This window comes from Fukomys damarensis, unplaced genomic scaffold, assembly GCF_012274545.1.
Source record: "Fukomys damarensis isolate Sample0158 unplaced genomic scaffold, DMR_v1.0_HiC HiC_scaffold_22, whole genome shotgun sequence".
Taxonomy (NCBI): Eukaryota; Metazoa; Chordata; class Mammalia; order Rodentia; family Bathyergidae; genus Fukomys; species Fukomys damarensis.
Genome location: NW_022900934.1, coordinates 14,289,725 through 14,316,865, shown reverse-complemented (window position 1 = coordinate 14,316,865; position 27,141 = coordinate 14,289,725). Strand labels below are relative to the sequence as shown.

Sequence of the window (27,141 nt, the reverse complement as noted above, 5' to 3'; positions counted from 1 at the left end):
CCTCACTATGGTTCATGCTAGCCTTGAACTCCCTATGTAATCTGGCCTTAAAGTTGGGCTCATCCTCCTGTCTCAGCCTCCTGAGTCCTGGGATTACAGGCATGCACCACCATGCCTGTCTCTTTTTGGTTTTTTGAGGCATCATCTTGCTATGTAATTCAGGCTGCCCTTGAACTCACTACGTAGTCCAGGCTGGCCTCAAACTCATGGTGAGCCTCCTGCCTCAGCCTCCATACTGCTGGGATGACAGGCATGTACCACCACACTTGGCCTCACCCCATGTATCTTTCTTGGAGAGTGGAGGTGTTTTGTTTGAGACAGAATCTCACTTTGTTGTACAGGCTGGCCTTGAACTTACTGTGTGCCCAGGTTGGCCTGGAACTTGTAGTGATCCTCCTGTCTCACCTTCCTGAGTACTGGTATTATAGGTGTGCACCACAACACCCAGCTCCCATACATCTTTTACACTTCCTTCCCACAAGCTACTTGGAGAGTATCCAGGTTACTTTTAATTCACTTTCACTTAGCCAGTAATTGACATTGAACGCCAGTACTTATGTCCACTGTTTTCAGTTGTTGTTTTGTTTGTAGTAGTGGAGATTAAACCCAGGGCCTTCACACAAAGCTGCATCCCAAGCCCTTTTTTTATTTTGAGACAGTCTCTCTAAATTGTCCAGGCTGGGCTAGAATTTGTAATCTTCTTGTTTCAGCCTCCCAGAGTTCTAGGATTATAGGCATGCACCACAACCCAGCTTTACCTCCAGTTATTTTGTTGGTTGTTTTGTTTGTTTGTTTGTTTGTTTTTACCAGGGATCAAACTTGGGACCTTACACTTGCAAGGCAGGCAGCAGAACTACTAAACTAAATTCCCAGGCTGGCGAGCTCCAGTTTTTCAGTTTTTTTTTAAAGTCAAATTTATCTGGGCAAGGGATATAGCTCGGTGGTAGAGCACTTACCTATCATGCCTGATGCCCTGGGTTTAATCCCCAGCACTGCAAAATAAACACATAAATAAAGTCAAATTCATCCAACCATTTAATTTGGTCTGGAGAATTTCTGTTAATCTCTCGAGGTCTCTAATCCAGTCCTCTGATACTGTTCTTGGTTTGATATTAACAGAGGCACTTGTCCTCGCTAAATGTAAAGTAGCTGTCTCCCACAGTGTCCAAAATTTTCGTATACCCTAGACAGGACTGGCACTTCCTAGGTACCTCCTAAATGTGTTTTCAGCCTTCCCCAGTATTTTCAGGCTCCAGTCTACCTCTTACCCAATAGAAGAATCTTCTGCCTTCCCTTGCCTTAGCCAAGGGCTACTGGTGTCCTGGGACCCTTGCCAAGTCTTCCATTTCCTTTCTACAGATCAGGGATTGAGCAGTGGGAATCCAAGTAGAACTTTTGTGCTGTCTTGATCTTTTCTGACCTCCCCGCCTATTCACTTCAGACACAGGCATTTTTTTTTTCTTTTACAGAAGTAGTACATGTATTTTAAAAATCGAAAGGCTGTAGATAAGCAAAGAAAGGAAAATATCATCCATAATGCCCCCACTGTTACTTTAATATATGTCCTTACAGTTCTTTTGCCTCTATATGTTTGCCTTTTGCTATTTTATATAAGTAGGCTTATTCTATACTAAACTATTTTATGACCTGCTTGTTTCATTTGCCATTATATCACAAATATCTTTTCATGTCAAAAATATATCCTCAAGCGAGGTGTGGTGGTGCAAAACCTATAATCCCAGAGCTACTCAGAAGGTTCAGGCAGGAGGATCACAAGTATGAGGCTAGGGCAATTTAGCAAGACCCTGTCTCAAAAGAAAATAAAAACGAATAAGGCTGTAACTCAGCACTAGAGCACTTGCCCTGATAGATGTGAGGCCCTGGGTTTGAAAAAGGAGTTGAGGGGGAACGCAGAACAGGGGTAGTAGAGCCTCATTTATGAACTTAAATACATCTAACCCCAAAGCCATGTACGTAATCACATTTCCCTTCTGTATAAGGATAGTCTAGAATCTTCTGCTTTATTATTCAGTTTCCTTGAGGCTGATGCAAACCAGCTGGACTTCTGACCTTGTACTCTGTTGTGTGTCCCTAGTTCTTCCAGAAAGCAGCCATGAATGTGCGAGACAATGTGGGGGAAGAGGTGGACACAGAGCAGCTGATCCAAGAGGCCTGTCGGAGCTGCCTGGAGCAGGTAAGACCAAAGGGGCCGAGAGATAGGGGCACGAGTTTCGGCCATAGAGACTCTACTAAGAAACATGACCTATCCTCAGTGGTATTTTGAAGAATGCTCAGTAAGCCACTTACATCCAGATAGTGCTTGGGACGAGGTAGCTGCTGTATTCGGTACAGTCATAGATGTATTATGTCATGTATGTCTCAGAAGAAACCCTTTTCAGGTGTTTTAATCCCTACTTTATGAATGAAGAAATTGTGCTTAGCAAACTCACGGAAGCGGAATAGAATGGTAGTTACCAGTGAAGTAGGGGAATGTTGGCCAATGGGTACAATTGCTCAGTTATGAGGTGCACACATTGTGGGATCTAATGTACAGCATGGTGACTACAGTTAATAATAATACTCTACTGCTTACTTGAAATTTGCTGAAAGTAGAATTTAAGTGTCCCCAAGGACACATACATGCACATACACATACACACACACAATGGTAACTCTATGGTGACAGCAACATTGATTAATTTAATTATGGTGATCATTTCTCAGTGTATGCTTGTATACAACACATCACTGTGTGGTATACTTTTAATATATACTATTTCTATCTATCTCTAAAGCTGGAAAAAGTAGACAGGAATTTAGCTCAGCACCTTCCTCATAAGCACAAGGTCCCAAGTTTGATCTCTAGTCCCCCCACAAAAAAAGTGAGCCAGGCTTGGTGGTGCACGCCTATAATCCCAGCACTCAGAAGGCTGAGGCAGGAGGATCACTGTGAGTTTGAGACCAGCCTGGGCTACATAGTGAGTTCCAGGTCAGTCTCAACTACATAGCGAAAACCTGTCTCAAAAAACAAAACGAAAGCATTATTGGCCAAGGATTTAGTTCATTGGTACTGCACCTGCCAAGGTCCTGAGTTCAATACCCAGTACCAAAAACAAGCTGGAAAAATAAAAAATTAATAAGACAAACCAAAACAGGAAACAGAAATTGTTGTTCAGGTGCACAAGGATTAGATAGCTAACGTGTCTCACCTCTGCAAGTGTTTGGTGGGTCACCTTCAAATACTGTAGCCCCTTTTGGTGTCATAGGGACTAGCACCCTTGCTGTCTCCCTGCTCCCAGGTGTGGTCAGGAGGCATGATGTTATGTCTTTAAGAACTGTGTTCCCAAGACAGTAAATAATGTCTTGGTCAGCTGTTACTTGTTTTTTTATTGTTTGTTTGTTTGTTTTTGGTGCCAGGGATAGAACTGAGGACCTCGCACTTGCCTGGAATGCAAGGTTCTACTCAGCTACATCCCCAGCCCTGTCAGCTGTATAGGAATGGTCAGCATCACCCAGATTTTTTGCTTGCCTGTGAAACCATTAGATATAGAAAATGGGAATTTCTTCATAATCACAGTCACAAGAACTAGCTCAGTCCTGTGAGAGTAATTAGAGTGAGGGGAGAGAAATGTCTTCTTATGGTTGTCTAAATAGCTGTTCTGATCAGCCTCACGTAGACACAAGACTAGGGCCTGAACCTAGCTTTAGGAGGACAGAACCCCATCCTGTCAGTCCAGTGAAAACCAATCTGGTTGTCATAAGCTATTAAGTTTATTTAACCAAATTTCCAAGGAGAATTAATTCACTCAGGACTTTAGTGCATTATGATCAGTTACAAGAATTGCTAATAATGAAGTAAAGTTTACTAGTAATATTTTTAGAGGTTTGAGCTGAATCAAAATTAATAGAACTTTCACTTAAATCCCAGAATGCTCTCTTGAGTTCATTTATCTCTTCAACTGATATACATTGAGACCTACTGTGTGCCCACTAGTGTGCCCAGTGGCCCTCAAGAGTGCCATTCAAAATGGGCATAGACCATACCCTCAGTATGTCTATTATAAATGGTATAAGCTCTGTAAGTATGGGAGCCAATGAGAGGGTTGTACTAGAACCCAGCGGCAGAAGAGAGTGCAGTATGTCTAAGAACAGAAGCCAGTGTTGCTGGTTTTCCAAGCATGAAGGGAATAGTCCATGGAAAAGCTGGAGAGGTAGGCAGAGGCAGATCAAATAGCCCTATGATCCAAATTACAGGTATGAGGTTGTAACCGGAAGAATGACTTCATGAGATGTGCATTTGAATCTGGCTGCTAAGGAGATGGGTCTGAAAGGGGATTTAGGAGATGGTGAAGTTCTAGTGAGAGATGAGGTTAAAGTTAAGTGGGTATCACCTGCGCTCAGTGAATGGTTATACTTTCCTATTCTCCTGAATCACCATTCATTTGTCCCTAGTACCAGTGCAGCTAAGAAGCCAGCATATGGAACAGTAGGCTGTGTGGGCACCATGGAATCAGAGCACAGGGGGTAAAAAACCTTCAGAGTTTCATCCAGTGTGAAACTAGATGAATCAAGAAACTTAGAGGGCCAGGGATTTAGCTCACTGGTTCGGCCACCTGCCTTGCAAGGAAAAGTTTCCAAGTTCCAGCCCCAGTACCAAAAAAAAAAGAAAAGAAACTTAGAACAAGTCTTTTAGCCTTTCTTAACTTCAGTTTCCTCTTCTCTGAAATTAGACTAAAGCCAGTTCCTACCACCAATGGTTTGCTGTGGGGATCGAGTGGGGTAATATATATACTAACAACACAGCACAGGTACTTGCAACACAGAACGTGCTAGATGTTAAATACATTGCAGCTACATTCATAATAACAGTGTTCCTCCCTCACAACAGAGCCCAGCCTTTGGGTGACTAGAATGCTTGGAAGGTATTTAGGGTCCTCTCTACTAAACCACAAGCAGAACTTCTTACTTCCTAAAAAGATCCTTCACACTGGACTAATCACGCCTTTTCATTTTGGTTGGGATAAGTCTTGGCTTGCTTGCTTTCTCTTCTCACATCACATCTGGACGGTGTCAGTAATACTCCCTAATCTCCCGAGCTACCCCTTCCCAGGTATTCCTTAGGGAGCCTCTCATTGACAGCACGTCCCTTGAGTTTTTCATTTGTTTGATTTTGTTTTGCAGGACAGTTATTTATGTTGATTCATTTATGTATACATATAATAAACATTCATTAAAAGGAATTTGACATGGTGATTAAAACTGCAAATTTTGCCTTGTTTTAGATTGCTCCACTGCTTGGCTTTTCCACAGAGTAGTTGTGTGACCTTATGCAAGTTACCTCACCTTATTAAATCTCAGTCTCATCTGCAAAGTGGAGGCCTAGGTTCTACTTTCCAGGATTGTTTGAGGGTTAAATGTGTCAACACTCTTAAAACATTTAAGTCAGTAACAAAAACTTAATACATTAAAACTAGCAAGAGCCAAGGATGTAGCTCAGGGGTACAGCACATGCCTGGCAAGTACAAGGCCCTGAGTTTGATTCCCAGTTCCAAAAATACTAGCAAATACAAGGTATAAGACAGGAAATTAAAATTTTGTATAATCTCACTAGCCAGAAATAAAGTCAGTTAACATTTTGGTGTGCTTTCTTGCAGTCTTTTGTCTGTATATCTTTATAGCACACTTTCAGGCACTGGGAATACAGTGGTGAGCAAAGACAGACTACCCTAGAATCCACAGTCCCTTCAGTGGTCACACTTCAGAAAAGGCTGTCACCTATCACTGGCTCACTTTGTTGCCCCCATTCATTCTTCTACTCACTTAGTTTTGGCTTTAGTCTCCACCGCCTTTTTCCCCTTTTTCCCCAGTGCTAGATTAATCCATGGAAGCCCTCTTATCTCACCAGTAACCTCCTTATTCTCAAGCCCTGGGAACCCTGCCTGTCCACAGCTCCTCCGTGGCATTTGTTGCAGTGGCTCATTTCATGTGCCTTGGGACACTGCTGTCCTGGCTTCACTGCCTCCACTCTGCTCAGCTCCCTTGGTCCCCTCAGCTTCTTTTACTGGCTCCTCTTCTCTCTCTGACCTCTGTTGGTGCTAAGTTGAGTCCTCAGACCCCTTCTCTTCTTTAATTCCCTGTGTTCCCAGGTGAGCCTTTTGGCTTTGAAGCCAGTTTAACTGCTGAGATTCACAAATTTATATTTCAGCATCTACTCCTGTCCACTTCTGATCCATTCTTCTCAGAGCAGCCAGACTGTAAAGATGAATGAGGTCATGTCATTCTCCTAAAACCCTCCAGTGACTTCCACTTGCAGGCTGAATAAAATCTTAATACCTGAACTTGACCCACAGAGCCCTGCCTGGACCAGCATCTGCCTGCTTCTTTAATAGCTTTTACCTCATCTCATCCCACTAGCCCTTTATGTACTGGGTGCTAGCTATGCTGGACTCCTGTCTGTCTTCTAGCACACCATGCTCAGGGCCCTTTATTTACTGTGTTGACCTTTAACTCTTCTTCAGGTCTTACTTTAAATATAACCTCATCCGAGAGGCCTTCCCTGAACACTCCCCTCACTCCTTCCCCACCTCCAGTTACCCCTTCTATCACTGCACTTATTTCTGCCTCCCCCCCCACTCCCACCCCATCTCTGCTAAAATCTTGAGCTTTACAAGAGTTGAAGACTTGATTTTGTTCACCATTGTATTTCTAACCTTGACACAGAACTCTTACGCTATGTGCAGTACATATTTGCTGAATGATGGAATGAATGGCTGAACAAACAACCACATGACCAATGAAGAAACAGGCTTCCTGCTCTTACAGAGCTTGCAGCCTGATTAGGCAGACAGGTATGAATTGTCACTCACTGCACAGAGATGTACAGGTTCACATCGAGACTTGTGCACTCTTCAGTGAAAAGGAACAAAGTTTGTAGAAGAACAGGAGTCCAGTTAGCAGAATCTGCTCAGGAGAACTTAAAAGTTACAAGACATCTGAGCCTCAGCATGGGACCAACTATTTGGTTTCTAAGTCTGGAGCTCTAAGGATATCCTTTCAGCTACAGCTGAAGATTTAAAAGAAAAAAAGAAGATGGAGTCATGAGTTTATAGATGTTAATTAAAGCTATTAGCATAAATGAGAGGAGATAGAATATTTGATGAGAGGATAGAGTGGAAAGATTGAGGAGGATAAGCCTGCAAAGAAGGCCAAGAAAGAGGGGCCAGAGCAGTGGCAGGACGCAGGCACTGCGGCCACACAAGGCGATAGAAGAGTGTGTCCAGAAGGGGGCGCACTCGGCGCCGGCAGAAGCCGTGTGAAGAGGTTTAAGACTCGGCTCTTCCCCCTCACCCGGACCTGACCGAGTCCTCGCGACTCTCTCGCCTGCTGCTCTGCCCGTTCCCCCCTTTATTTGCCAGGTCATCCTTTTCTTCCTCATAGGAGCCGCATCTTTCCTCCCAGGGACTTTCTGTACTTCTCCCTGCTACCTCAGCCTACCTTTGCTTCCAGCCTTCTTCCTGTCAGCTCACAGGTTACCATCTTAACAAGGCCTTACCTGACCACCTCGCTAAGCAGCCCTCCCTCTGATGATTCTCTGTCACATCTATCTGGAATTTTTTCCTCTTTCTTCATGATCCCAAATTACTTTATTTATACATTTGCTTCTTTCCTCGTTATTCAGACTGCCCATGAAAACAGGAGCTGTGTACAAGCTTGTCTTATTCACCACCTTGTCCCAGCATTTATAGCCTACGTGATCAATATTTATTTTTTATTTTTATTTATTTTGTTTTTTTGAGACAGGGTATCATTATGGTTCAGGCTGGCCTTGAACTCATTGTGTAGCCCAGGCTGGCCTTGAACTCATGATGATTGTGCTGCCTCAGCTGCACTCAGCTGGTGCGCAGGTTATAGGCATGCACCACCACACCTGGCTTCTCAATACTTGTTAAATAAAAACAGCATTTTACTGACAAATTTGTAGGATAATAATATATTTAGTTAGAAAATTATATAGTACCAGCCGGGCGTGGTGGCGCACGCCTGTAATCCCAGCACTCAGGAGGCTGAGGCAGGAGGATCACTATGAGTTAGAGACCAGCCTGGGCTACATAGTGAGTTCCAGGTCAGTCTCAACTACATACTGAGACCCTGTCTCAAAACAAAACAAAACAAAAAAATTATATAGTACATATTTACATGGAAAAAGTGAGGAAGAGCTGGACATGATGGCACATGCTGTAATCCCAGCACAAGGGAGGCTGAGGCAGGAGGATCACCATGAACTCCAGGCCAGCCTGAACTACAAAGTGAAACCCTGTCTCAAAAAAAGAAAAAGTGAGGAATAATTTACATTAAGTTGGTAATACCAATAAATTTTTGTGGGTAATGAGATTCAGGTTTGATTTTTTTTTAATCTTATTTACATTTTCTAATCTTTTAGCAGTGATCACTAATTGATCCAGTTTGTTTTTTTAAATAGGCCTCCCACTGATTCCCATACCTTTTTCTCCAGCATGACCAGCAGATAAAAAGAACGTGCCCGTTGAGGAGCCCCATATCTTTTTTTTTTTTTTTGTTCCAGAGATTGAAACTATGGCTACTTTTTAAAAATAAATTTATATGCCGGGTGTGGTGGCGCATGCCTTTAATCCCAGCACTTGGGAGGCTGAGACAGGAGGATTGCTATGAGTTCTAGACCAGAGTTCCCGGTCAGTCTCAACTGCATAGTGAGAACCTGTCTCAAAAAACCAAAAAAAAAAATAAATAAATTTATATATTCATGTCTTTGTATTGACTGAGGAAAAGTTTTAATTCAATTTGGAGTTAATCTACAAAAAATGGAGTCAAGGGATACCTACCCACCAAAATAGTAACTACTAACACTTGGTCTTTTCCTTTCAGGCTAAGCTTCTGTTCTCAGATGGAGAAAAAGTAATACCCAGATTGACCCACGAGCTTCCAGGGATAAAGGTCAGAGTCTGTATCCTGAAGGTTTAAAGGGGGAGCCCAGTCAGGCTGGAAGGCAGGTGAAACATGCCTAGGGAGGTTTCACAAACCCATTCTTCAGGTGAGGTCCAAGTAGCACAGAGCTAGATGGGCTTTTAGGCCTGGGTTAGGCAGCCCCTGAAGGGGTACAGTCCAGGGTTCTACCTAATGCACCCCAAAGGACCTGCAACTTCCAGGCACTTGCCTTCCACTGCCTCACTTCTCTTTTCTTCCAGCGTGGCCGACTGGCAGAAGAGGAATGTGCCCATCGAGGAAGCCCCCTTCCCAAAAAGGTAAAACATTTCTTCATTTCATTTCCTGGCTGCGAAAAGGCCTGTCAGCTCAAAAGCAGATTCTGGACTTCCTCACGCATCTTTGAACCTTTTAGGCATGAGAGCAAAGCCCTATTAAGGATCACTTGGAATCTTAGGAAAATCATCTCTATCACATGATTCTTGATCTGCCAGTGGGAGGTGGGGGAGTTATTCCCACGGAGTCACATCTCTGACAGCTATTCTTTATGACAGAGGAAAGGACGGCCTCCTGGACACATCCTGTCAAGTGACCGGGCAGCAGCTGGCATGGTGTGAGTAGGGGCCACCAGTGTGACGAGATCCAAAGGTGGCAGAGGGCGGGAGTGGCCATGGAGGGAAAAGGACAGATCTATGCCTGGCAGAATCAGACCCATCTGCTTAAGTCACCAAGCCAAAGGGTCACCTCTCAGGGAGTGGCAAAGAGAGGCCATTATCGTGTTTTTCCCCAAAAACAGTGCAGCCTGACTGGATTAAACACCACAGTTGTGTAATTGTTAGTATATATTGAAAGCTTGTAGCTGGTCTAAATACCTTATAGACCTTACCTTTTAGTCCTTACAGCTGCCTTCTAAGGAAGGCATAATTCTTTTAGCAGGTAAAGAAACAGACTAGAGAATGACTTGCCAAGATCATGCAGTTAATAGAGGGCAAAATTATACTGTATTGCCTACAGGGTGGTCATTTTCAAAACTTCTTTTTCTCAAGTCTTTTGAGAGCATTTTTAGGCTCACAGGAAATCGAATGGGAATAGAGATAACCCCAGGTTTCCTGCCCCCACATACAGCCTCTTCCATTATCCACAGAGGACAGGAGAGTGGTACATTTGCTACAGTTGATGAGTCTACTCATCATCACACTGAGTCCACAGAACCCATTAGGGTTCACTCATGGCATTGTACATCCTGTGAGTTTGGACAAATGCACAATGACATGTATCCACTGTTAGTGTCATACAGAGCGTTCTCTCTGTGCTCTACCCGTTCATCCTTCCACCACCTCCCTCCAGGTTTAAAGAGTTTTGAACCAACAGAATCGTTTTTCAATCAAAATTTCACGTGAAGCCCATTATATAAAGCAGATGGAGCCACACCTAGTAGTACATGCCTATAATCCCAACTACTGTGAAGGCTCAAGCAGGAGGATTATAAGTTTGAGGCCAGGCTGAGCAAATTAGCAAGATGCTGTCTCAAATTTCGAAGGGCTGGAGGTATAGCCGAGTGGTGGAGCATTTCCTGGCATGTGTGAGCCCCGGCATTCGACCCCCAGCCCTGCAAATACTAAGTCAGATAAAGCCGAACTGGTCTTATTAAATGGGGTGGGGATAATTTGAAACGACTATTCTAGGAGATAGTATTGTCCTCCCTCAGATTTATCCCAGCCTGAAGCAGTTTCATTTCTCATGAACACAAGATGGGTAGGACTGGAAGATGAGGAGGCTGTAACAGAGGTTTCTGGACTTGCCCCATTACTAGGTCCTACCAGGGCCGGTCTTAGAGCGGCTTCTGGTCCAGTGCTCTTTCACTTTGTAGCTCCTCTAATGGGTTGCCAGGAAGGCATGCACCCAGGGCTAATGTGTGAATGAAGCACTCCCACCACAGCCAGGCAGCATTCTTCCAGTCTTAGGCCTCACCTTAGAAGATGCACTCTACTTTTTTCCTTCTAAGCAGATGGAAGCCAAAATCCTGTGAACCAATTCGCCGGGAAGGCCCCAAGGTATGTGTGTGTGGCAGTGACCAGTTTCCCAGGGAGACTCAGCCAAGGCTCAGGGACCCCCATGAAGGAAAGGGACTGGGTGTGGTACAGGATATGTTCATACCATTCCAGATCCATCTCCTCCTCTGCCCCCTGCAGCCACACTGGCCTCCAGAGAGGATCTCATGTAGGAACTTGAATTAAAGGCCAAAGAGATGACTGAGTCCTGTTACAAAATCTCAACCTCTCTTTTTGTTTGGCTAGTGCTCATAGATTAGTATGTATGTAACAAGCATGGCCCAAAATCTTTTGATGAGATTATCTCTCATTTAATCTTTGTAACAAATTTATGAAGTAGTTACCATACCATTACAATCCTATAGTTGAGGAGCTTCCTTTCCTGCCAACTCCCCTTTCTGCAGAAATTATTCTATCTAGTTAGTTTATATATTCAGTATATTTGATACTTGCCTAAGGTCACATAGCTCTAAGTGGAAAAGCCAAGTCGAAGACCCAAACTCTGCTGACACCATTAGTCTCTGTTGCCTGCAGAACAATTGTTTGCTAGCTCTTTTACCAATCAAATCCTTTTTATCAAAGTCATCTATGGAAGTTCAGTAAAGTAGGTAAAAGTACCCTATCCTTTTTGGAGCTATGTCCAGGTAGATGTTGGCCACCTGTTGTTTCCTACCTGTCTCCTTTCGCTGGTCCTCATGCCTCTCTCCTTAGAGCTAGTGACCCTGCATTCTCCCCAGGCTCCTCTCTCCAAACCTCCCTTCTCTGTCTTGGTGAGTTTTTTCCCACCAATGACCCATATAAATAGGTGTTACCCTAGAATTCTCTCTTTGCCCATTTCACCTAAATTCTCTCTCTGGGTCATCTAAATCATCCAGCCTTAAGCTTACAGGGACCACTCCATGCTAAAATTCCCCAAGCTCTTTGTTCATCATACACCTCTCTTTGTTTAAAAGTAGATATCCTCCTATCTCTCCTGGACCTTTCTCCCTGGAAGTTCCATGAACATTTCAGTTGCAGCATATCCAAAACAAAAATTAAATTCGTTCCTTCTTTTATATGCTGTACCTTATTCATCTTTGCCTATACTTTCTTTCACCTCCTTACATCCAGTCAACAATGATTCTTCCTCCTGAGGATATTGCAGTTCCTGTTCCCTGCCCTTCCTCTTCACTGCTTTCTAGCTCAGGCCATCACTTTCCTTCAATTCTGCTCTTCCTGCATATGGTCTTGTCCCTTCAAATCCGTGATCCATTTTGCTGTAAGAGTAAGCTATCTTTAAGAACATAAGAGTCTCATTTCCTGTGCAGAGGGCTTCAGTGGTTCCCACTGCAAGATAAAGAAAAGATGAACTAGGCCGGGTGTGGTGGCACACACCTGTAATCCCAGCACTTGGGAGGCTGGGGCAGGAGGATCGCTGTGAGTTCTAGACCAGCCTGGGCTACATAGCAAGTTCTAGGTCAGTCTCAACTACGTAGTGAGACCCTGTCTCAAAAAAACCAACCAAACAAACAAAGAAAAGAACTCCTAAATGAAGCCTCTTGCTCTTTTGTGCTTCTCTCTTCAGCTTCATCAGTTGCTACTCCCTTATTTGAAATCGTTCTCCTCAGTCAACACAGAATTGCTTGTAGTCTGTCCTGCATGCCAAGCCAACTCTCACCTGTCTTTGGACATGCTGCCTTCTGCCTGGAATGACCTTCTTCCCCCTACAAACTCACCTCTCAGGATTAACTTGGGGATTATCTCTTTCAAGGAGTTCCTGGCTGTACCTTCCCCTTTGTACCCTGCACATCCTGCACCCGTCCGTATCATTGCCCTGTCCCATAATGATCTAGTTGTTAGAGTATGTGTGTGGAACTCCTGGAGGAGACTTAGTCATCTCTTTATCCTTAGCCTGTAGCAAGGGGCCCAGCATATAAGTACTGTATTTCTTGAATAAACACTTTGTTGAATAATGGATAAGGATGGGATGGAAATAGGACAAAGGGAAGTGTTTCTGTCTTGCTACCACAATAAACCTCACCAGCCTCTCTGTGTTTTGCACAGTGGGATCCAGCTCGGCTGAATGAAGCTACCACCTTTGTTTTGGGATCTCGAGCCAACAAGTGAGTCTAAGAACTTTGATGCTGCTGGAGTGGATGTAGCTCAGGGGTCCATTCCTAGGGGATGCACCTGCTGGAATCCTTACCATTTGTCTTTTAATTTCAGGGCCTTAGGCATGGGAGGCACCAGAGGGCGAATCTACATCAAGCACCCACACCTCTTTAAGGTAGGTGAGAGCGAACAAGTAAGTGGCACTGGCACAGGGAAGCTCAGAACACACCCTGATCTGGGAGTCAAAGCATCTGGGTCCTAGCTACCAGGCTGTCATGCATCTTTGCCTTTTGTGATTTTCTCAACATTTCTGTGCCTCGGTAATAATGGCCATTTTCCTTGCATAGTCATTGTATGCCAGACACAGTTTTAAGAGCCATACTTAGATGATCTCACGGAACTGACCTTTAAGGTAAGTAGTATTATCTGGGTAGTGTGGTATGTACCAATAGTCTCAACTACTCCGAAGACTGAGGCAGGAAGAGCACATGAGCCCAGAAGCTCTGGGCCAGCCTGGGCACCATAGTGGAATTCTGACTCAAGGGGGAAAAAAGAAAAGAGAAAATAGGTGTTATTATCCTTGTTTTAAAAAAAGAAGCTTGGGCGGGGGAAAGGCTAAGTCTAGCCAAAGGTTACTCAACTAGTGAGTCAGGATTAAAAGCCAGGTCTGTCTTCTCCAGAGCCTGAGCTCTTAACCATCACCTCATTCAGTTTTCTGTGGAATAAAGTGATTAGAGCAGGGCAGGACTTACATTTTCACAAATGGGACTCCTCTCTGGAGAGCAGCGTGCATTGGCTCCACTGTTGGAGAAATAAGGAAATCTCAAATTAATTCACCCTCTTAGATTTGTATTTCGTCAGTCACTAAAGCATCTAAATAGATTAGAAAAATAGCACTGCATGTGTGTCCCAAACATGTTTTTTGTACCTATGTTGGAGGCTTGTGTCCTTTGCCAGAACTGTACGGCCCTTTTGGGATCCCAGAATCAGGCTCTGTCTGCCACAATCTGTGCAGTTTGGAAGGGTGGGCCTGCTTGCTCTTCTTTTTCAACCTTATTAGGACTCCCAGCACCGAGATAATTTGGCCTACTTGTTACTTCACTTTCCTTTCTTAGTGTCTTCACTCCTACTGTTCTCTTTATCTGGCTGCCCTTTCTCTCCACCTTTATCTGCCTGACTATTCTTTTAAGAGTCACCTCCCTGACAGGAGCAGTAGCACATCTGTAATCCCACCTACTGTAGAGGCTAAGGCAAGAAGATTACAAATTCCAGACTAGCTTGGGCAATTTAAACAAGACCCTGTTTAAAAATAAAAATAAATTAAAAGGGCTGCGAATGTAACTCAGTGGTAGAATACCCCCTGATTCAATCCTCAGTACCACAAAAAAAAAGAATGTTTTTGGTCCTGGTTCAATTCCTTACTGTGTCCCCTGTGTGACCTTGAGCAAATAGCTCCATATTTCTGACTCTGTTTTGTCATATATAAAATGGGATGATGATAGATAAACCTCTTAGAGTCAATTAAGAATGCAGTAAAGGCTGGGTAGAGGTGTTACATGCCTGGGATCCTAACACTCAGGTTTGCCAAAAGTTTGGGACCAGCCTGAGCTTGCAAAGTGAGACTCTGTCTTAAAAAAAACAAGGCCAAGCCAGGCACGGTGACGCACACCTGTAATCCCAGCACTCAGGAGGGTGAGGCAAGAGGATCACTGTGAGTTCGAGAGCAGCCTGGGCTACAGAGTGAGTTCCAGGTCAGTCTCAACTACACAGTGAGACCCTGTCTCAAAAAAAAACAAAAAATAAAAAAATAAAGAAGGCCATACATGGTGGTACACGCCTGTGATCCCAGCACTCGGGAGGCTGAGGCTGGAGGATTGTGATAAGTTTAAAGCTAGCAGGGCTACATAGTGAGTTCAAAGCCAGCCTAGACTACATAGCGAGACCCTATCTCAAAAAACAAACAAAAAAAGAGTGGAGTAAAACACCCAGCATAATGGCTGGCATAGTCGGGACATACTGTCTCTTTCCAGCAGACTTTATCTCTCATTTTAATCTTTCCAATCTAATAAGTGGAGGGAAAATTTTTTGTTGTTTTACTTCATGGTTCTCTACTAGTGATTATAAGAATCTTTTCAGTCATTTAAAATCTATATTTGTTCTATAAAGTGCCTTTTTTTTTCCTGGAGATAGGGCCTCACTAAGTTACCCAGGCTGGGCTAGAATTTGTGATCTTCCGGCCTCAGCCTCATAGATGCAAAGATTACTGGCATGTAAATTCACCAAGCCCAGTTTAACTTTTTAAGTATATGATTATTTTTGTGTATATTTCACTGAACTTCTGACAAGATTGTTTTTAAATCTTAAAATGTTTTCCCTTCAGTGAAGCTGTGTTGCCATCTTTAGAGTTTGGTCACTGCTCACACCACATTTGTAACTTTTTTTTTTTTGAGACAGGGCCTAGCAGGGCCAGAGATTTAGCTCAGTGGTGCTGCCTCCTGCCTCACAAGTGCAAGGTCCTGAGTTCAATCCTTGGTACCACAGAGAGAGAGAGAGATGAGAGAAAGAGAGAGAGAGAGAGAGAGAGAGATGAGAGAAAGAGAGAGAGAGATGAGAGAAAGAGAGAGAGAGAGAGAGAGAGAGAGAGAGAGAGAGAGAGGGAGAGAGAGAGAGAGAGATAGAGAGAGAGAGAGAGGGAGGGAGGGAGGGAGAGAGAAAGAGAGAGAGAGATGCAGTTTAGGCTGGCCTCAAACTTGTGGTGATATGATCCTCCTGCCTCAGCCTCCCTAGTACTGGGATTACAAGCATGTACCACTGCACAGCTCACATCTATAATCTTTACTCCAAAACCCTTCTTCTTTTGTTCCAGACCCTCAAATTTTAAAACTAGCTTCAAGTTAAGGAAAGATTATTTTTCCACAGTCCAGAGAGAGATGGAAATTTCTCACAAAACTGAACTGCAGAAAAATACTCTTTCCTTAGCTTATTTATGAAAAGCCTGAAAATACACAGTTCTGAAAAAGCTGGCCTGTCTGTGCACACATAATTTTTTTTAAAAGAGGGCAGTATGAAGAGAGCTGAGATTTGATCACCAAAAATCAGCACAATGAAACAGTGATGAACAATGAGCACTACAATTCACACTGCCGGGCCAGGTGTAGTGGTGCATGCCTGTAACGCACTCAAGAGGCTGAGGCAGGAAGATCACCATGCATATGAGGCCAGCCTCAGCTATATAGTGAGTTCAAGGGCAACATAGTGAGACCCTGTCTCACAAAAATACACACAAAGAATTTTACAGCCAGATGTTTAAAGTGATGGCATGCTAGTTTTTATTTCCATTTTGAATACCACGTTACAAAAGAACTGTTTCCAAAAAAAAGGATTGAGGGAACAGAAAAAGTAAAAAGAATATGTAAGTCATTGAATGACCCTCACTAGTCACATCTTCTTCCTCCATTCCCAGTTCCTTTGCAGTACGATTGTCTGCAATTCTCTGACATCAAAGAGAAACTGACCTAAGGGAACTCCCTGTCTTTGACAGTCTGATTCTTTGATTTTCTTAAAATGTGCTCTCATTTCACTTTGAAGTGAGTCTCACTGCTGTACTGTCCAGTGACTTCCAGTTTATTGTCTTCTCCTTCCTTCTTATCCCCCATGTCCTGACTTGGAGGTTTCAGTTTTACCTCCTGATCAGACATAGTTACAGTGGCTTCACCTAGGGGGTCTCTGCAAAGCAGCAGCCTGGAGTAGCAGAATCTCACTCTGGGTTAATTAGAGAAATACAAACCCGTTCCTAGCTGGGCATGGTGGTGCACACTTGTAATCCCAAGGCTGAGGAAGAAAGATCACAAGTTCAAGCTCAGCCTGGGCTACTTAGCAATTTTAGCAAGATCTTATTTCAAACTTTTTTTTTAAAAAGCCCATATATGTGCATATATATTTACACACACATAGAAAGAGCACACACTGGGATGACAGGCATGCACCACTATGTCTGACTAAACCCATTTGTGTATGTGTGTGGTGTTGGGGATCAAACTTGGGACCTTGTACTTGTGAAGCAGGCGGCAGAACCACTGAGCTAAATTCCTGGCCCATTGTTTTTGTAATGGATTCAGACAATGCACACAAGATAATGGAGAACAAAGCACAGAGTGCCCTTTCTCTCCTGCTCTGGCTCCCCTTCCCGAGAGCTCACAAGCAAACACAGTGGTCTCCATCCTCAGTCCCTTCTGTGTGCAGATGGACAGCCTGTGTGTGTCTGTGTCTGTCCTTGTCCTCCACTAATATTTTGCTTGTGTTTTTGAGGTCATACTATACATAACTGCTCTCTGGTTTTATTTTTTCCACCCAAAATTTCATTCATTGGACAAATATTTATGGCATGCCTATTTGATGCTAACAAATCTCACAAAGTGCTGGAGATAGAGCAGTGAGTAAAACAGACACACAAAACTCGTTGCCCTTAGAGTTTACATTCCATGCTGAGCTTGCAACCTATAAGAGTAAGCCTGTATCCTGTTTTTGTTTGAAATTGATAGGTATTTTTGGTTTGATTTGGGTTTGGGTTTGGTTTTGCAGTATTCTTTTGTTTTGTTTTGGTTTTGGCTTTTTTTATACCTGGGATCGAACTCAGGACCTTGTGCTTACAGGGCAGGCATGGTGCCACTGAGCTAAATCCCTGGCCTGGTTTTGGTTTTTTGGAACAGTTTCACTTTGCAGTTAGAGCTGGCCTGTTTTTTGTTTGGGGAGGGGTTGGTTTTTTTAAAGAGTTTTGCTTTGTAGTTCAAGCTGGTCTCGAACTCATGGTATCCTCCTGCCTCAGCTTCCTAAATGCTGGAATTACAGTCATGCAGCACCATACTGGGCTGGTTTGATTTGGTTTTTCTGAAACTGGGCCTTGCACTAGAGTCCAAGCCAGCCTTGAAGTCACTATGTAGCCCTGGTTGGACTGGAATTTATAACCTGCTTACCTTAGCCTCCTGAGTGCTGGTGTGATTACAAGTGTATATACCACCATTCCCAGTTTTTAAAACTCAAGAACTTTAATGTTCTTAAAGGTTTGTTTTGTTTTGTTTTTTCTTGATACCAGGGATGAAACTCAGGACCTTGTGTTTGCAAGGTAGGCAAGGTGCCACTGAGCTAAATCCTCAGCCCCTTAAAGGTTTGTTTTTTTAAAAAATATAGCAGAGGGCCAGGGATTTAGCTCAGTGGTTTCACTGCCTGCCTTGCAAGTGTTAGGGCCCGAGTTCGATCCCCGGTACCAAAAAATAAAAAAAGACAACAGAAATCTGTGACCAAAAAAGTCTAAAATATTTACCAACTGGCCCCTTACAGAAAAAGTCTGATGTCCTCTGTAAATATAATGGGTTAAATCTTAGTTAAATTAATTCTCCCTCATTTATTTTTGTAACAGCTGCCTGGACTTACAGACTATATTTCATTTGTTTGTTTGTTTGGTACCGGGAATTGAACTCAGGTCCTTGCGCTTGCAAGGCAGGCCACCGAACCACTGAGCTAAATCCCCGGCCCTACAGACTATATTTCATACTTTATTTAATCACTCTTTACTGATGGATATTTTCTTCCACACTTTTGCTGTTATAAATAAAGCTGCACTAGTCTCTTTGTATATGCTTGTGGGTGATTATGAAGGTCAAATTCTTGGAAATGGGATTGCTGGATTAAAGAGCATACTTTTAAATTCTAATACTCATATACTTGAGAAATGACAAATAATTGCTTACACTCAAAGGAAAGTAACCATCTACAGTAGTCCAAATTTCCCAACTTCTCTATTTCAAACATTATGCATATTTTGTAAAATCTACCTTTTATGAGCATTTAATGTATATCAAACACTATGTTTAGCACCTTTTATGCACTGTGTTAATGGGGGGTTGAGACAAGGTCTCACTTTTTTTTTTTTTTTTTTTTTTTTTTTTTTTGAGACAGGGTCTCACTATGTAGTTCAGACTACCCTGGAACTCACTACATAGCCCACGCTGGTCTTAAACTCACAGAGATCCTCCTGCCTCAGCCTCCTGAGTGCTGGGATTACAGGCAGGTGCCACCATGCCCAGCAAGGTCTCACTTCATAGTCCAGGCTGGCCTCCTAAGTGCTAGGCTTAAAGGCATGTGCCACCATGGCCAGCTTATTTACTTATTATAACAACAACCTTAAACTGGGGTGTTGGCACACACTTGGAATTCCAGTACTCAGGAGACTGAGGCAGGAAGGTTGCAGGCTAGCCTGGGCTGTATAGCAAGATCCTGTCTCAAAAGCCCAAAAACAAACAAAAAAATCCTATAAGACACATATTAATTAATACTTGCCATTTTGCTGGTGGGTGTGGCAGCACACACTTATAGTCCCAGCATTCTGGGAGGCTGAGGCAGGAAAATCACAAGGCTGATCCCCAGCTAGGCACCTTAGTGACTTAACAAGACCTTTGTCTTAAAAAATAAAATGTAAACAGAGTTGTGGATGTAGCTTAGTGCAAAGATTCTGGGTTCAAAAAAAATAAGACAGCTGGATGTGGTGATGCACACCTGTAATAGTACTCAGGAGGCTGAGGCAGGAGGATTGCCACAAGTTGGAGACCAGCCTGAACTACAGAATGAGACTCTGTCTTTAAAAAAAAAAAAAAAAAAAGATTAAAACTGGGCCAGGGATTTATTTAGCTCAGTGGCACCGTAACTGCCTTGCAAGCACAAGTTCTTGAGTTCGATCCCAGTACCAAAAAAAAAAAGATAAAACTTACCATTTTGAGCTGGGCATGATGGTGCACACCTGTAATCCCAGCACTTGGGAGGCTGAGGCAGGAGGATCACTGTGAGTTTGAGACCAGCCTGGGCTACACAGTGAGTTCCTCCAGGTCAGTCTCACTACATAGTGAGACCCTGCCTCAAAAAAACTTACCATTTTGCAAATAGGAAAACTGAGTCTTAAGGAAATTATTGTCCAAATTTATATCATCTAAAAATTGACACAAGCCAAATATTTAAACTTTGTCTAAGTGCAAAATCAGGTTCTTAACCATGATGCTATTCTACCCACCCTAGTAAATAAGGTATCCTGATTTTTGTTTTAGAAAATATGTTCACCATAATAATTATAGGTAAAGGCCAGCCTGAACTAAGGCCTTATCTCAAAAAAAAAAAAAAAAAAAAATCGATCAATAAAATAAAAGAGGAGACTCTAAAATAATAGTCACCAGTCCCACTAGTTGCCAGAGATACTGTGCTTTGGGAAAGGGTGTGGAAGAGGGTTAGAAATATACTAAATGTCTGGGAAGTGGGTCACAGTCTCTGACCTCCTAGGCTAGCCTCAGGTGCTCTGAACTGGTACATCCTCTGCGTCTACCAGGCTGGGATGAGGTCTTGTTGCTAAGAACTCTCAAGGACAAGAGAAAAGCCCTCACACTAGGTTAATGATTTTCACTGTGTGACTTCATCCCTCACAGTATGCAGCTGATCCCCAGGACAAGCACTGGCTGGCCGAGAATCACCACATGCGGGCAACAGGGGGAAAGATGGTAAGTAAGCATCATGTTCCAGTACCACTGCCAAAGACCCATCCAGCCCAGGGGCCAACAGATGTGGAAAGGGAAGCTTAGAAAACTCACTCCTTCATGCTAAAGAGTAGACTGTAATCCCTGCTCCCTGTCACTAGGGCTGCCTCTACCGCCTCATTCTCTAATCACATTTCTCCAAACCCTCATGTCTAGATACATTACCTGTGCCTAGGGGTGTGGTTATAAGACATACTTAGTAGGGTTTTCTTTCGTGTGTCCATGGATAGATTTTACTTCTTTATCATAACACCCTTTCTCCAGACACAGCTTTAGAATCTTTTCTCACCTTAGTTCTCCCGGCATTGCCCCTTGTCAACAGGAGTTAGCACCCACAGTGAAATGTTTGCCACATCTAACAGCCTCTTCCAGACTCACCTCCACTTCAGAAATTCTCAGCTCATATCAAACACCAACCTTAGGAAAAATCATTATTGTACATTTACTAAAACTGCTGTAAGGGCTTTGCCCATCACAGTTATCTGAGCAGGTTATCATGACTTTCTACGATAGCCTACAGTGTGTTTCCGACACCTACACGCACTTTTATCTTGGCTGTTATCCTATTTACTCAGACCAAGCTCCCCCTGCAGAGCCAGTTTCTCTCCTACTCTTTCTTGCTTTCTTGAGTAAACTCTGCCACTGCAAATAATAATAATAATAATAAACTCTAGGCCCCTCTCCAGGATACTAACTGTTAATTCAGAGTGCCCATAAGATGGGGAAAAAATTACTCAAAAGACACACAACTTTTCCTAACCCTAAGACTAGGACTCTTAGAGAAGACTTTCTGATAGGATGTGCATCCCCTACATGGCACGCTTACCAAGCCTCACCACTGCAGACAACCATCTGTCAGCAGCTGTATAGGCCCAGGGTTACACAGCATCACAGACCACTTACTAGACAGCAGTGTGTTTATCATATCCTTTTGCTGGAAATCGCAAGACCAAGTTTTCTTAATCCCCAGTTAGGATATAACTTCCTCTTCCTGATTTACTATTCCCATGTATATTTTGCTAGCTCTCTTACTATTTTATTATAAACCTCTTCTATTCGTTTTTTAAAAGAGAAAAGGCCGGGCTGGGGATTTAGCTCAGTGATTCTGCCGCCTGCCTCGCAAGCGGAACTCAAGGATCCGAGTTCAATCCCTGGTACCCAAAAAGAAAAAAGAGAAAAGGCCATAAACAAGTCACCACAGCATGCCCATGGAGTTCCAGCTACCCCAAGACTCAGGCATACAGATGACTTGAACCCAAAAGTTCAGGGCCAGCCTGGGCAACATGGCTAGACCCCAATCTCAAAAAAGTCACAAATCCTCTCTCTCTTGCTGATAAAGTTTGTTTGAGTGAAAGATTTTCTCAAAGAACCATTCCCCAGTCTCTCCCCGCTTTCCCCTATTAAATTACAAACTGTACCCCCCCTTTCCTCCACCTAGTAGCAGGCATTTAAGCAGATGCTTAATAAAGGATTATTGAGTTGGAGTGAAATGAAGCAGGCAGTTACCATTCTCCCTTGTTCCTGCCCCAGGCCTACCTCCTCATAGAGGAAGACATCCGCGACCTTGCTGCCAGCGACGACTACAGGTAAACCATTGGTGGTCTGATCTCTACAGCTCCTGAGGTGAGGCTGGGCCTACATCCTGCCTGCCTTTAACTTCTCAATATCTACTCTAGAGGATGCCTGGACCTGAAGTTAGATGAGCTGAAATCCTTTGTCCTGCCCTCTTGGATGGTTGAGAAGATGCGAAAGTACATGGAGACACTAAGGACAGAGAATGACCATCATGCTGTTGAAGCACCTGTGCAGACCTGAGGCCAGGTCCTTGGCTACAGATAGCAGCCAGCATCCATGACCCTCTTCCCCACATGCTGAGGCTGCCGCTGGGACTACTCCTAGATGGATTTCCGCAGCATTAAACTGCCCAGCTAGTTTGTAGGGATGCACTGCAGAGCACCCCAGACTGGCATGTGGGTCTACATTTGTAAAGTTACTAGGCTAAGAAGCAATTAAACTGTTTGTAATAAACACAGATGGTGAGCCTGCTATGCCATCTGCCGTGTAGGGGGCTGATAAAATGTCAAGGGTTCTAGAAACGGGTGTAGAAAAAGGCCCAGGTACCCCTTCCGGGTCTCTGACCTAGGCTTTAGGAGACCTAGCTACTAATACCATGTACTTTGGTTGGTTGGTTGGTTTTGTTGTTGTTTGTTTTTTTGTTTGTTGGGGGGGGGTTGGTTTTTTGAAACAGGGACTCACTGTGTAGTTGAGACTGACCTGAAACTCCCTCTGTAGCCCAGTCTGGTCTCGAACTCAAAGATCCTCCTGCCTCTGCTCCTGAGTGCTGGGATTACAGGCGTGCACCACCCAGCTTGCCAACCTCCTTGTCCCTTTTCCTAGGGTTTTTTGGGGGGTTTCTGTTTGTTTTTCTACCAATGCAAGGACTGGCAGAATATGTTGGCTAGTCCCATGGAGGTTTGGCTAACAGACTATTAAAAAATGCAGCGTTGGCTTTTATTATCATTTTACATGTTAAAATATCGACCTGCTCGATGTCACACAACAAACCAGTCCGAGAGGAGGCACAGTCTGAACCTACATTTTCTGACAGGGGGTCTGCTGCTCTAACCTTCAGCCTCTCTATCTCTAGTCTTATCCCCCACCCCCCAGGGTATTGTTATAGGGGGAGGAGCCGGGGCTTCCGGTTTGGGAGACGGTGTCAGGGCCGGAGGACTGGAGATAGTCCCTTTTCCTGGAAGAAAGGATCGGGGTCGGGCGCGTTACACGGGTAGTACAGGCGTTTGATTTTAAGGGATTTATCCCACGTGGCCGTTTTCTTAGCCTTTTAATGGTCGGGGTTTTCCAGAGGTCGTCAATTTGCTACAGGCTCGTTAGTGGCAGCCTCTTTGGCCAATTGGCTGTTAGAAGCAAGTCTCCACGTTGCCCAATAGCGGTGCTGATGGGTGCGGTTCGCAGTTGCGCAGTGAAATAGCGCGTCGGCCCACCGCATTGGCTGGATTAAACCCAAGCGACCTGCTGATTGGTCAACACTGTCGGAGGGTTACAATTCAAACGCAGGCGGGCGGCCCCCAGCCTCGCAGTTAAGTCCTGTTCTCGGAGTTCCTGTCTGCTGGCACCTCTCGGATGGCCTCCCAAAACCGCGACCCCGCCGCCACCAGCGTCGCTGCCGCCCGTAAAGGAGCCGAGCCCAGCGGGGGCGCTGCCCGGGGTCCAGTGGGAAAGAGGTAAGTGGCACGGAGCTAACACTGGCCGAGGCTGGGGAACCACGGCGAAAACTTCTGGTATTCTCACCTCGTGGTTCTGGTGAGAAATGGGAGATGGGACTAGCGGGTGGAAGGGAGGCAGAAGCTGAGGCTACTCTTTGAGACTCTTAAAGGAAGACTGCCGTCAGGATCCTCCCAGAAGACGCCCGAGGAGCGTGGGGCGTTAAGACACGCCCGAGTCAGGGCAAGGCTCGGGAATTAGGAAGGGTGAAAACTCGTTAGGGTTCTCCTCTGGAGATGAGCATTACCTAACCCCCAGCAGACTCTGACCTCAGAAAGGGGAAGCCTTTATGACAACTCCTCAGGAGAGAGCTTCCGACCCATCCAGATTCCTGGGTAACGCTAAATTATTTTTGCAGGCTACAGCAGGAGCTGATGACCCTCATGGTGAGTGACTGAGTGCTCTCAAATCCCCAGTCAGCTGGCCCACCCTCCTACCCAGTGATCAGTAGCCCCCTTTCCTCCATAAGCCCCTGCTTAGAGACAAAGGTCAGTATCATCTACTGTCTTCTGAGAAGTCTTTCATACTCTCACTCTCACCTGCACCTTTTCTTGTAGCAGTCGCTATCCCAGTTCTGTCCCCAACAGTGAAGTGGTTCCCTGAAGTTTCACATCCTGCTTGTCCTTACTTTCTGGTCTCAGGCTTCACCCATGCCCAATCCCACACCCTTTTTGGTATTCTAATCCTGTCATGCCTTGGAATTCTCCCTTTCTAGTTGTTCTTTGCTACATTAACCCTAAATATTCAATTCAGATTTTTTAAAATATATTTCAAGAATTGAGCTGGGTGTGGTGGCACACGCCTATAATGGGAGGCTGAGGCAGGAGGATTTCTGTGAGTTCGAGACCAGCCTGGGCTACATAGTGAGTTCCAGGTCAGTCTCAACGACATAGTGAGACCCTGTCTCAAAAAAACCAAAAAAAAAAGAGAATTGAATATGCTTATTCCTGGCAACCAAGAAGCTTGTGGATGCACAGTTGCCTTCTGTTTCCCTGTACAGCCCCTCCTTCCTTAGCCTGGTTATGAACCTGTCAGTTGGGTCTGCTTGCACATTGGATAAGCTTGTGATGAAATCAGGGGCAGAGACTACACACTGACCCTTTGCTATCTCCTAAAATATACTCCGCAATCCAGCAAGTACTGTTTCCTCCTCAGATGTCTGGTGACAAAGGAATTTCTGCCTTCCCTGAATCAGACAACCTTTTCAAATGGGTAGGGACGATCCACGGAGCAGCTGGCACAGTAAGTATAGGGTCAGAGAGGACGTGAGAGGTGAGATCCAAGTACCAGTGCTGCTTTAGTCCATTAGCTGCCCAAGACAATCCCCCTGTGCCTGTTCACACACTCTAAACCTTGTGGTCTTGTCCTCTCCTGTACAATAAAAAGGTGTAAAACCCTGTCTAGCTAATCATGGCTCCTGCTGTAGCCTGCAAAAATGCTTGTAATCCTAGCATTCTGGGAGGTTGAGGCAGGAAGATCACGAATTCAAGCCAATCCTGGATAACTTTGCAAAACCTTGTCTCAAAATTGTAAAAGGACCAGGGGTTTCAATCCCTAGTACCTGGCAGCCGGGTGTGGTATACCACATACCTGTAAACCTAGTACTTGGGAGGTTGAGGCAGGAGACTTGCCATGAGTTTAAGGCCAGCCTGGCCTCTATAGGGAGTTCAAGGCAAGCTTGGACTACATAGCAAGACCCCGTCTCAAACAAAAATGAAAAAATCCCTAGTAGCTCGAAAAATAAGCCCTATCTAAGGGGCCAGACCACAATTAAGTAAATGGAGTGTGGACTTATGCTATTGGGAGGGCCCACTGCTACAAGTCTGTCAGAAATTCACCTCCGTGTCAAATTTTTTCATGTTGATAACTAAAATACTAATTAGGCCCGGCATGGTGGTACATGCCTGTAATCCCAGCGCTCAGGAAGCCGAGGCAGGAGGACCACCCTGGGCTACATAGTAAGTTCAAGGCCAGCCTGAACTACCCTGTCTCAAAAAAATAGTAAAACTAATAGACTAAAGCACAGCTGTGGTAGCCCTCAGGATACCAATTTACACCCCTTAAAGGGTCTTTGTTGTCCCCGCCAAATAAGGGGAAAGCACCAGAAACAGCTTAGTATTTTGTTCACTGTCCTTTCCCATATAAAAACCTCAAAAGATCCTACACGGCAAGCCCCTTATGTGGGTCTTGGGTTGGAATATGAGTCCCACATTGGGAAATTTAGTCCCTGCCTCTCTCCCAATGCCAGGTATATGAAGACCTGAGGTATAAGCTCTCCCTGGAGTTCCCCAGTGGCTACCCTTACAACGCACCCACGGTGAAGTTCCTCACTCCCTGCTACCACCCCAATGTGGATACCCAGGGTAACATCTGCCTGGACATCCTCAAGGACAAGTGGTCTGCCTTGTATGACGTCAGGACCATACTGCTATCCATCCAGAGCCTGCTAGGAGGTGACTTTTGAGACCACTCAAAAGTGGGGACTGTTGGGACTTCCCTGGGCCAGCCTCTTCTACCCTTTGACCATTTGTCTCTCCACCCACAGAACCCAACATCGATAGTCCTTTGAACACACATGCTGCAGAGCTCTGGAAAAACCCCACAGGTAGGTCCTTGGCAGCCTTCAGAGGTGCCCTCCACCAAGAGTGTCCTGGTGACTTGGGACTGGGTTGAGCTAAGGGAAGGGGGTGGCCGACCCATTCCGCCTCTGCTCTGGTGCTTTCCTGTGCTACAAACAGTGGGATCTCTGCATGGTCACCATTGGGAGGAGGCTGTCGGTTACTTCACCTGTGCCCTCTGCTCCACAAACTGGCAGACCCACGGGCTGGGCTGCCTTACCCCACCCCTCCCCACCTTCGCATCCCTGATCAATCTCCCCTCTTCTCTTGGCCACCTTCACTGATTCCTGTCTCATCACCCAATGCCTGCCTGTTCTCTTTAGCTTTTAAGAAGTACCTGCAAGAAACCTACTCAAAGCAAGTATCCAGCCAAGATCCCTGACGCAGGCTGTCAGCCTGTCCTTGTGGTGTCTTTATTTCTTCTTCAGTCTGTCCTTTCCTTGATTTCTGTGTTGGACACTGTATTTTGAGCTGTGGTGTTGTTCTTGTTTTGTTTGTTTTTTAAATTAAGTCTGTGGTTGAGCCTTTGCAATGTATATTAAATAAACACATTTTGGTTGCTTTTTG

The 27,141-nt window shown here is 44.5% G+C and overlaps 2 protein-coding genes across 3 annotated transcripts in view; both read left to right on the top strand.

Annotated features, from left to right (window-relative positions):
- Dnttip1 (deoxynucleotidyltransferase terminal interacting protein 1) overlaps positions 1–22,917 on the top strand; it is a 26,541-nt gene extending 3,624 nt beyond the window's left edge. Inside the window, exons 4-13 of one of the 2 annotated variants that reach the window (XM_010626179.3) lie at positions 2,096–2,194; positions 8,902–8,970; positions 9,222–9,278; positions 9,513–9,571; positions 10,967–11,012; positions 13,053–13,111; positions 13,215–13,275; positions 20,567–20,638; positions 22,205–22,260; positions 22,351–22,917. In XM_010626179.3, coding sequence (XP_010624481.1) covers positions 2,096–2,194; positions 8,902–8,970; positions 9,222–9,278; positions 9,513–9,571; positions 10,967–11,012; positions 13,053–13,111; positions 13,215–13,275; positions 20,567–20,638; positions 22,205–22,260; positions 22,351–22,489 — 717 coding nt within the window. In that variant the 3' untranslated portion in view covers positions 22,490–22,917. Of the gene's footprint in view, positions 1–2,095; positions 2,195–8,901; positions 8,971–9,221; positions 9,279–9,512; positions 9,572–10,963; positions 11,013–13,052; positions 13,112–13,214; positions 13,276–20,566; positions 20,639–22,204; positions 22,261–22,350 lie in introns of both variants that reach the window. The other variant, XM_010626178.3, reaches the window with a different exon arrangement.
- Positions 22,918–22,984: 67 nt separating this feature from the next.
- Ube2c (ubiquitin conjugating enzyme E2 C) lies at positions 22,985–27,141 on the top strand. Its single transcript, XM_010626187.2, has 6 exons — positions 22,985–23,916; positions 24,315–24,342; positions 25,112–25,198; positions 26,205–26,409; positions 26,502–26,561; positions 26,898–27,141. Exons 1-6 carry the CDS (start codon positions 23,816–23,818, stop codon positions 26,954–26,956), a joined length of 540 nt encoding a protein of 179 aa, XP_010624489.1. The 5' UTR covers positions 22,985–23,815; the 3' UTR covers positions 26,957–27,141.